This window comes from Ostrinia furnacalis, unplaced genomic scaffold, assembly GCF_004193835.3.
Source record: "Ostrinia furnacalis isolate ACB-3 unplaced genomic scaffold, ASM419383v2 OfSCF1098, whole genome shotgun sequence".
Classification (NCBI taxonomy): domain Eukaryota; kingdom Metazoa; phylum Arthropoda; class Insecta; order Lepidoptera; family Crambidae; genus Ostrinia; species Ostrinia furnacalis.
The window spans coordinates 1,182,971-1,193,309 of NW_021131337.1; the positions used below are offsets into that span (position 1 = coordinate 1,182,971).

The window sequence follows — 10,339 nt, forward strand, 5'->3', positions numbered from 1 at the left end:
TTGCGACACGAGCGGTCCAAACTTGCGTCACCTGATATCGCGGCAGTGACTCGCGCGCCGGCCAGCATGGCGGACGCTGAGACCAGCCTGCGCGCGCTCCTGCGCCGCGTCGCCCGCGACCAGCGCTACGAAGACGACGATGCGCACGTCGCCCTCAAGCCCATCACCAGCGGCGGCGCCAACTACACCTCCAACCTCTTCCTCGCCACCCTCTCCACCCCCGGACTCCCCGATCTGAACCTCTTCGCGAAAGTTGCCTCCATCAGCGTCAAAATCCGCTCGCGCGTCAACGCCGACAACCTGTACAGAACCGAACAGATCTTCTACAACAAACTCGTCAACATCTGGAACGGCTTCCAGGAGAAGTACCAGGTGCCGGAGCAGCACAGATTTGTCTTTCCCAAATATTATGGCGGGAGCGAGGAGATCGGAAACGAGACGATTATTTTGGAGAATCTGGTGGCGGGCGGGTACATGAGCTTTAGCAGGTTCAAGTCGGTGGACTGGGACCAGGCGTCGAAGGCGGTGGAGGTGCTGGCGAAATACCACGCTTTATCGTTTGTCCTCCAAAAGGAGGATCCGGCGGAGTATGAGATTTTGCTTAAGGACCTGAAGTTCGTGATGTCCGATGAGGACCCGGAGATGAAGGGCATCTGGGAGCGCATGGTGGGCGGCGCCATGGCCGTCATCGACCAGCAGCACCACGAGAGGATCAAGAAATTCTTCGAGGCCCATGATGGTCGCGATTTATTCACAAAATATCATATGCCGACGCACACGCCGATTCTCGCGCACGGGGACTTCAGACCTAGTAATTTGCTGCACAAAAAGCAGGTAATTTAATGCATATTTTTGATTGATTGAGTAGATAAGGTAGTATTATTTATTTACCTATGTGTATGGTAACCTAATACAATTAAATTCAATGACAAAGGCCTTGCGTGAGCGTAATTAATAAGTAAGTACTTAGTACACTATCATACATCTAATTAAACGGGATGACATATTGTGCTTCACATAATAATTCAAACTTCAAGGTCTTGCACTAATTATTAACAGTTAGGAGCACGATTAAAGCTTATTGAGACATCGTAATATCATTAGGAGGCTGTCTCTGGAACAAGACGCTGATCATTAATAAAATAACTCTATTTATTTGGAATCTTAGGCACTAGACTACTTATTAGCCAACTGGGTTTGGGATTGAAAACCGAAACTGCACAAAAAGAACCATCAACTTAACTCTACCTGCCAAGTAACTTAGATTTAAGCGCACTTGACTTTAAGGAAATGTATGTACAACAATGCAATGTAAGCAATGTAAAAAAATGTTAAAGTTGTTAAATAAACTTTTATTATTATTATTATTGTTTTTTCAAAAGAATTTTGATCTCGACCGTAGTCGGCAGTAATGAAACAGGTACGGGCTTATGCCAAGTATCCTGGTTATTATTATTATTATTATTATTATGTTCTAAGCATTATGTACAAAGCAAACTAAGTAAGATAACCCGAAACATTAAAAACCGACCTAGTAAAGCACAAAGTCTGACACAGGTCGTGACCTACGTCGTTATAAATAACTCGCCATGTGAAGAAGAGTGCGAATTACGTGTAGAGTTCCGTATCAGCACACCGCCTTATGTACAGAATAAGTATTAGGTAGTAAAAAAAATAAGGTAAAAGCTTTTCATCACAGTAAACATTCGTGAATTCTAAATCAATATCGAGTTCAAAATTAGGTAAGTTAAAATCTGAAACTGAAAATTAAGTAGTAGGTAAAAGACTTTTTCATAAGTTGCACGGAGCTTTAAAAACAAGACAAATAGCTTCCGGGTAACAAAGACAACAAAAATATCTCTATCTAACAAAACATGGCTTCTGATATCAAAAACTCGTACTAGGCAACTTGAAGATTGTTATTAAAAACAATGATAATAAGTAATCAATCTTTATCAATGAACATAGCAAACAATTTGTCATACTTTAGTTAGTTAACCCAGATACCCCGAACAATAACTACAATATCTTAAAAATAGAGGATGAATTTAATTAATCCATTTGTGTTTGTCCATTGAAATAACTCTATGCGTGACGTTCTGTAGGGCCGCGGGACTACGTGACGGTAAACACGTTCCCTTCATGGAAAATTTTCGGCTACGGTATTCGGGGCCCTTAGATGTGCCATTGTGCAGATAGCTTTGTATGGCGCGTAACGTAGATTATGAATAAGTAAGTAGGAATTCAATTAAATTTTATTAAGAAGTCATGTAGCAGCGTCTTAACTTGGTTTAATGTTGAAGTTGCTTTGAATGTCGATAGTAACTGAACAAAAAATATGTTTTTTGAATTCGTTATTTCTCAACAATTTTACCGCGTCCATCTGAGAACTGTGTTTTGTCGCGCGTTGCCAATTCTAACAGAGATTGTGAAACATTTATTGTAGTTGTAAAAATTGGACAAACCAGCTTGTAAGATTTCCTCACAAAGTTGGTTTAAGTAGGTATAGCTTCAAGGTCGAAAATATTTACATTTTGCTATGCAATTATTGCAACTTTGTGGTTAGACTCCAATAGCGCAGATGATTAGGCAATTTATCTGATATTAACGGGCAGTTTACAAATTGACCAGATTTACCCTTATAAGGGCAGGCATCCGCCGACATTTGTGCGAGTACATACCTACCTACGTATATACATATTTAGAGATTTGGAATTTTAAATAATCTTGGATTCGATTTCCGATTCGATTAACCTACCTATAGGCATTGAGTTATAATGTACCCTATAGGCAGCGATTTTATAAGAGTTCTTTTTTAGTTCATATTTCATTTTATGAAATACAAAAATAACTCTCTGAATTATAAATAACTAAAACGATATCCATTGTTGTGCCACAAAAGGACCTTGAACTAGGGAAATTGTCGCGACCAGCGATGTAGAACTGGTGCCAAGGTTCAGAGATACAATACACCAAGGTTCATGAATCGACAACATCATTTGATGTCAATGTTTCAACATTCAACAAAATGTTTAAAGTTAGGTACTAAGTACTTAGGTAATTATTGGGATGCCCCCTGCCGAATCATCTTTTGGATTAGGTAGGTAACCTACGTACAGTCCATTTATAATTTTAAACAATGTTCGCAACCGCACCGGTTGGCCTATTGTTTTTAAAAGTAAGCAATTAAGTAAGTAGGTAGGTACTTAGTGCATCATTATTATGCCAATGTGTGCGAGTATAATAAGTCTGTTGCTTGATTTGTATAACTCTTGATCTCCTGAACCTGGAAATTTGCTTGTTGTCTATTAATAACTGGAAAACATATACCTACTTAGTCTTAATTTAAGTAGGGGAAAGTAGTAGATACGAGTTGATCCCTTGGGGTAAGATGATCCTTTGCGATTGTGCTGAAACCACTAACGTCATTTAGTTTCTTTAACTGGTAAAACATAGCTCTGGACACCTCCCCGCCTCAGTCAAATCGTAATGGTGGCGTGAGCGATACAACGAATTTGACGAGAAAAAAGAAAAAATGTGTACTCCTGATCTTTAATAGGCATGACTTTGAGCTTATGTTACTTTTATTCAAACAATGTTAAATGTAATTACTGTTGTGGTTAGGCTTTCTATTATGTTTAATTTTAATATTTTGGCCATAAAAACGTAGCCGCGTACTTGTAGATTGTTTTAGCAAATAATTTTACAAAAAGTGGGACTTGGGTCAAGATGATCCCTTCCTATGTGTACGAGATGATCCCTGGGAATTAAAACAAAAAAGGCAATGGAGTAGGTAAAGGGAAGTCAAATAAAAGAAAAAGAACTTCATATAACTCACCTGAGTCTGAAGAAGATGATACTGAGTGGCTGTAGGTACTGAACAAAAAAAAATTTTAAGCGATAGGTACCAAGGGTAGGGATGAACATAATGTTGTGATTGTGGAAAATGGGGCCAAAAAGCATGTGCTGGGGTAGAGGGTGATGAAGCAGGTGCATTTATTTGTGATATATGCAACACAGCTCAAGCCAAAAAGCGCTTAAATTATTTAAACGCTTTTTGGCAGGTGCTAAGGAAGAATAAGATATTTTCGTTATTTAGTTCGTAAATGTTTTTCTTTTATAACTTTTGAACGATTTGTTCGCATAATTAGTTACTCAGAAAGGAATACAACCAGAAAAGAATAGATCATAGAATATAATCATAGGGATCATCTTAACCCTACCTGGGGGATCATCTTACCCACAGGGGTGTACAAGATGATTACTTTGTAAGGTTTTGCAAAAAATTAAATATTTTAATGAAACCTCAATTAATTTCTGGTTTTGAGTATTAGGAAAGTTGGATAGATAAATATACTAGTAGTAATCGTCTTTATTTTTGGTTTACCTTGAAAAATATGTATTTTACAGCGATTCCCGCTTAAGGGGATCATCTCGTACTACTTTCCCCTACCTAGGTAGATGTTATTAAATGATAAGTTAGTTTTATTTCTTCAACAATAAGTAGATATTTTCCGGTTGAACAAGACTTAGGTTTTGAATGTGATTGCAGACACAAAATTTGGGTTATCTAGGGGTCAACTTAATACCAATAAAATTATAGACGAACTGATAACTTTTTACGCATAACTCGAAAGTGATAAACTAATAGAAGAATTCAACATTTTCAGGCTGACGGCAGCGTCCAGGTCATCGTCCTGGACTACCAGACAGTACACACTGGTTGCCCGGTGGAAGACCTCGTCTACTTCATCTTCATGGGCACAGACGAGGAGTTCCGCAAGCAGCACTACGACGAGCTCATCGAGCTTTACTACGCGCAGCTCGGGCTGGCGCTTGGAAGGTATCAGATGGACGTGGAAGAGGTGTACGCTAGGAAGCTCTACGACGATGATTTGAAGATGGTACGTAGAATTAAATAATCTGCAAGTGTAGATTTTTCAGGCGAACCTTAAAACTAGCTAAAACCAATCCAAGATTGGATATAACTCTGGTGAAGGTTTCAAGTGTTTTGCTAAATTAGTCTATCAAAAACTTTAGCTCTTTCACGAACTTAGTACTTAGCTCAACCATTTTATCGGTTGAATTTGCGATAAGCATTCACGCACGCAGTCTACAGCACATTACACTATAGGTACAAATATAAACAGCTCTATTGCAACTGTATAAGAAAGTTGCAAACGTGTTTCGCGGGTGTCGTAAGAGGCGACTTAGGGACTACACATCAAACAGAGAACGGGCAGCGGCGCTCTCTGAAAATTATCAATCTTTTAAACTGTGATCTCCAACCCGCCTGCCAAGCGTAGGGATTATGGCAAAAAACTCCACTACAGTGAAGGAGGCTCATAGTCCAGTAGTGGACTGTAAAGGGCTGTTGATGATGATGATCGTGTTTCAACTTAATCAAGCTAAACACAAATTCCCGTCCCGTTAAAGATCTTTCCACTAATTCCAGATGCTTCCATACGCTCTGCTGCTGGGCATAGTGGTGCTGCCCGTGGTGACGGTGGAAGCCGAGAGTGCTCCGAAGGTGGACAACGAGGCCGATCTGGATGCCTTCGTGGTGGCACCTAACGAGCTCTTCGCCAGCCGGTTCAAGGGGGTCGTCAACGACCTGTTGCGCTGGGAGGTCATATAGACAAGTTGCAGAAAGATTAGGTACAGAAAAAGTACAGTATTTCCATTTTCGAGATTTGCAACTTTACTTAGTTGAAGTTGAAGTTATGTATTCGTGTTGTTCTTTCGCGGGTGATATCGTAATTTTTCAATAAGTTGATGACAGTACAATATCTAGTATTATTAATAAAATTAAGAAACTATAATCGTTTTACTTTCATTAACTATAGGTCGAAATTTACATCTACTCGGTCATACCTACCTACCTTATGTTTCGTTCTTGTCTAAGTGCCTAAAAAATACAATCTTTGCTGGCACCCTTTTGTTCCCAACTCGCATATCGGTTAGATTGCCATTTAATTTTAGACTCAGCGATTGTGTTTTTCGATAAAGTGCGGTAGTTTGGCGCCCACCGAGTTGCCAACTTGCCATTGCTGATGTTACGTTTCTCTAAACTTCTTCAATTTCTTGGGTAAAGGTTTGAAATGTATTGTTACATAGTTTACTGATAATCCGATATGCAAACATGTGATGTCATTGCAGTTGTTCATATTTAGTTAGATTATTAAGTTTAAATAGGTTAATAAGCATAGTATACTAGTAGTATTATAAAATGATAACGCTCTGTTTGTAATTATTTTAATATTATTTTGTCTCGTAAAAAAACCTTTCAATTTTGTTATTTTAATGTAAAAAATTAAATAAGTACTGATGTTGTCCAGAAAGTACCTGACTTACATTTTATTGTTTGGTTGATGTCACAATTTTAAATCAAAATGTTAAATACTAATAAAACCATGTTACCTACACTTCATATGCTATACATGCGTCTGCTTTATTTTAACTTACGAGTAAGTAATTTATTAAAGCTCTACATTCTTATCACATTTGGCCACGCTACAATAAGGGCTAATTTTGAAGATAATTAATAATAATAATTTATTCTAAAGCCCGGTCTGTGAGCACGTATAATTTTGTCCAATGACCCTCGCGTGTAATTATATTGCTGTCGCGACTGTGCGACGGGCGCCCGCAGTGAGTGTGCGATCGCGACAGCAACATAATTACGCGCGAGCGATAAGGATGGGTAGCTTGGGGTGATTGGGCAAAATTCTACGTGCTTGCAGACTATACATATAAATAAAAATTAATCTATCCCATGTCAGTTTATTCCCCGCCGTTTTCCCTCAACGAGCGGGCCCTAGGAGCGAGCGAGAGTCCCCGGCCGTTGGCCTGTCCCTGCCACTTGTCTGTGTTGTGTGTCGCGAGGTAGTCTCGTGTCCTGTCCCTGGTCTCTTTTGTCTTTTGCCTGTCAACATTTTTGAAGTGAGAAACGTTTTGATGGTTTACTTATAACGAGTGAGAAGCCAAAAGCAAGCAGGTCGGTTACTAGGTATATTTTTTTAGCGTGAACACCATTCTGGAAATCTCTTAATTCGTAAGGGTCAATGTAAGCGTGTCAAGCCACTGCATGCCTATGGATGGAGCCAGGGCGTTAAAGCTAGCTAGAAACAGAGGGACAAGGCGATTCTTCTCGCTCAAGAAACGTGAAGTCAAAAGCGCGAGTGTGACGCGCAATCTCCTGCAGTACCTGAAAGCTGGTCTTTTGTGGAGAGTCCTCATCGGCAGTGTACAATTAATGACAAGATTTCATTGTACGTTTCTTAAAGCGAGAAATCAGATGATAGTCGTTTCCTCGTCATGGGGAAAGTAGGAGTCAGCGTCAAATAATTCGTGACACCCAAAGTAGCCAAAAAGATAGCAACGCGTCTTTGTTACAATTGGAATAAGGTTGTGCTATAAACTTTTTGGTCACTTTGGGTGTTACGAACTATTTGACGCTGACTCTTACTTGCCCATTGGGTACCCATTGGGTCCTTTTTCAGGGGGGGCTGATCCCTGACATGCCATGTCACGAGGGAGGGAGGTGCGATTAGTATAGCTCATGAGTTAGTATTATCAACTATCGGTAGCTTAACATCCTGGCTGTACCACGCCCAAGCCGAGTGTGGGAGTGTAAAACGGATCGCGAGGGAGTGAGTGTTTAAGAGTGTTTATCTGTTAAGTTCAAAACGCCACCAACAGATGGCGCTGTACGTTACTAACACGCGCAAGCGAAGGAATTAATGAGTGAGTGAGTAAGAAAGACGTGATTTTGGAAGAAGACAGAACAGAAGTATTACGACGGAGCGAGGACTCCTTTTTTTGAGGTTTATCCCGGAAAATACAAATAAAGCTAAAGATATACCACCGACTTTAAATTCCTACAGCTTGACTTACTTGCTATCGTTCCCTGCCGGCGCGAGCGCAGTTTTCACGAGCCCAGCGGCCGGCGCCTCCACCGTCAGCCACAGCGCCGCAGCGGCCGCGTAGGATAGGAAGATCGTCGCGCACAGGATCGTCATCTGAAAGTGGGTGGTACTTAGTTGGTAGAAGGTTCGAGGAGAGCGGGACATAGATACCTACTTTGGGAGAGAATTCCATTGTCTTGTAATGGAGTTCCGTATTGAACGTAGCAAATCGTTTAATTCATCATTTAAAGTGTAGATGTCTGGGGGGCAACGTAACTTTTTTGGTTTCGATATCAACCATTATAAGGGACAACATTTCTTCTCAGTTTCCATCAGTGGGGTCAATGGGGAGATTTCAGTAGCGTTGTGGGACCACTTGCAGATATCGCAAAATTTTTTCTCAATGTCCAACAACTGCATACTCAAATTATTTATTAGTATGTAGGCGCTTAGAGCACTTATACACGTCCCAAATATAGCTTTCCTTCTAAACTTCGGGACTAAGCTGGTGCTGAGAAGAATTTGACGGAAGAAACGTTGTAGGTTAGAAGGTATTATCGATAGCAGCTCACCACATAGTAGTCGGACATGTGCGTGGGCCGCGGCTGGCTGCCGACGAGCCCGCGCTGGAACATGGTGTGCAGCAGGAAGGCGCCGTACGACGCGCGGCCCAGCCACGTCCAGCCGCGCCACTCCACCACGCTTCGGTACGCGGCTGTCAACACGATAGCAACGTCACCAACCGTGGGAATAACCGTTTTATTCCTACTATACAGTTTTACTAATAAATTATTAGTAACTAGCTGACCCGGCGAACTGTGTTCCGCCTTAAAGGCAATAAATAAGCCATCGCAATTTTTCCTTATTTGCTCACCGTTTAGACCTACCCTGGACTACGACAAACATTTTAAAACCAAAATCAGCTCAATCGGTCCAGCCGTTCTCGAGTTATAATCAGACTAACGAACAGCAATTCATTTTTATTTATATAGATAGATAATAAATGACGTGAGAAAATCACATCACGTTACACGCCTGTCAACACACAATAGCAATCTCAATGAACGATGAAACATGGCGGGAAAAACATATTCCGTTATGCACGCCTGCAGTATTACAATAGCAATGTGGTGGTGAAATATGGAAGAACAATCACGCTCCACGGTAGGTAGGTACACGCCTGCTAACACATAATAGCAAAGTCACCAACCGGGGAAATATGCCGGGAGTTGCATACGGGACCGTAGACGCCTGTCGCATAAAAATAGCAGTGTCGCTGATCAGTGAAACACCATGCCGTGGTACAACGCCTGCCGCTTTACAATAGCAATCTCAACGACTAGTGAAGCTATGAATAAACACATCAGGATTATTCCATTATGTACTGACGTTTTGTATGATCTACATCTACACTAATTATTATAAAGAGGAAAACTTTGTTTGTTTGTTTATAATGAATAGGCTCAAAAACTACTAGACCGTTTTTAAAAATTCTTTCACCATTCGAATGCTATAATATCCACTAAATTTTATTTTGGAAAAAAATAGGGTTCCGTAAAATATGTAGATAATGTAGTCCACGCGCGCGAATCCGCGGGCGGAAAGCTGTAGAGTTATAAATCTCTTCAGCATTATGGGGAGAACACGATTGAAATCTTGACGATTTACATTTATCCTCTGGGGAAAGAACCCGCAACCTCAGCTTGCGTCAGCTAACCACTTATATACCACTGTATGACTTACTGTCAATCTTGAAGATGCACCCCAGGATGAGGGTGACGACGAGCAGCTGGAAGACAGGCTTGTAGACCGTGGCGTATGCGACTCGCAGCGCGGCGGACGCGCGCGCCTCGTCCGAGTAGAACAGCCCGCCGGACAGGATCACCAGGACTCCCAGTGGGAACGCCAGCCAAAATACCAGGCGGTACCACTGGAATACGGGAAAGTGGATTTTACAGGGGCTTCGGAAAAGTATCATTTTTTAAAAAGGATGTAATTTAATCCCTCGTGGTAAGCTAAATTATGCTCGTGTTTACGAGTGGGTTAAACACAATAGTCCAGCGGTGGTAGGGGTTCGAACTCGTGTTTCAGGTCTCGTTTAGTCTAGGCCCAGACCACCAATTTTTTGTCGGCCGATAGTTTAGTCGGGCAGTTAATCATACATACCGTATGGAAGTGCTCACATTTAGTGTCCGACCGAATATNTTAAAATTTATTAATAAGGAAGGGATGTAGTGTTTGTATCTACGTACTAGATAGATACAATACGCTGTCTCACGTACACAAGTGATAGGCAGTCACGTGACGTCGTTACGAGTGGGACGAGTCAGTCGTACGGCAGACGCCGGCGAGTACGGACGTGCCGCAGTGAGACGCTTGGTGTGACGGTGAGCCAGTGTGCACATTTACAATTATAATCGTTTATTAAGAAA

At 41.3% G+C, this 10,339-nt stretch overlaps 2 protein-coding genes across 2 annotated transcripts; one reads left to right on the forward strand and one right to left on the reverse strand.

Annotated features, from left to right (window-relative positions):
• LOC114351134 (uncharacterized) lies at window positions 1-6,213 on the forward strand. Its single transcript, XM_028302203.1, has 3 exons — window positions 1-834; window positions 4,671-4,904; window positions 5,456-6,213. Exons 1-3 carry the CDS (start codon window positions 67-69, stop codon window positions 5,636-5,638), a joined length of 1,185 nt encoding a protein of 394 aa, XP_028158004.1. The 5' UTR covers window positions 1-66; the 3' UTR covers window positions 5,639-6,213.
• A 61-nt stretch (window positions 6,214-6,274) lies between these two features.
• LOC114351168 (uncharacterized) lies at window positions 6,275-10,312 on the reverse strand. Its single transcript, XM_028302253.1, has 5 exons — window positions 10,244-10,312; window positions 9,651-9,837; window positions 8,480-8,622; window positions 7,897-8,021; window positions 6,275-6,925 (listed from the first exon to the last, which is right to left on the reverse strand). Exons 1-5 carry the CDS (start codon window positions 10,310-10,312, stop codon window positions 6,784-6,786), a joined length of 666 nt encoding a protein of 221 aa, XP_028158054.1. The 3' UTR covers window positions 6,275-6,783.
• Between the last annotated feature and the right edge of the window lie 27 nt (window positions 10,313-10,339).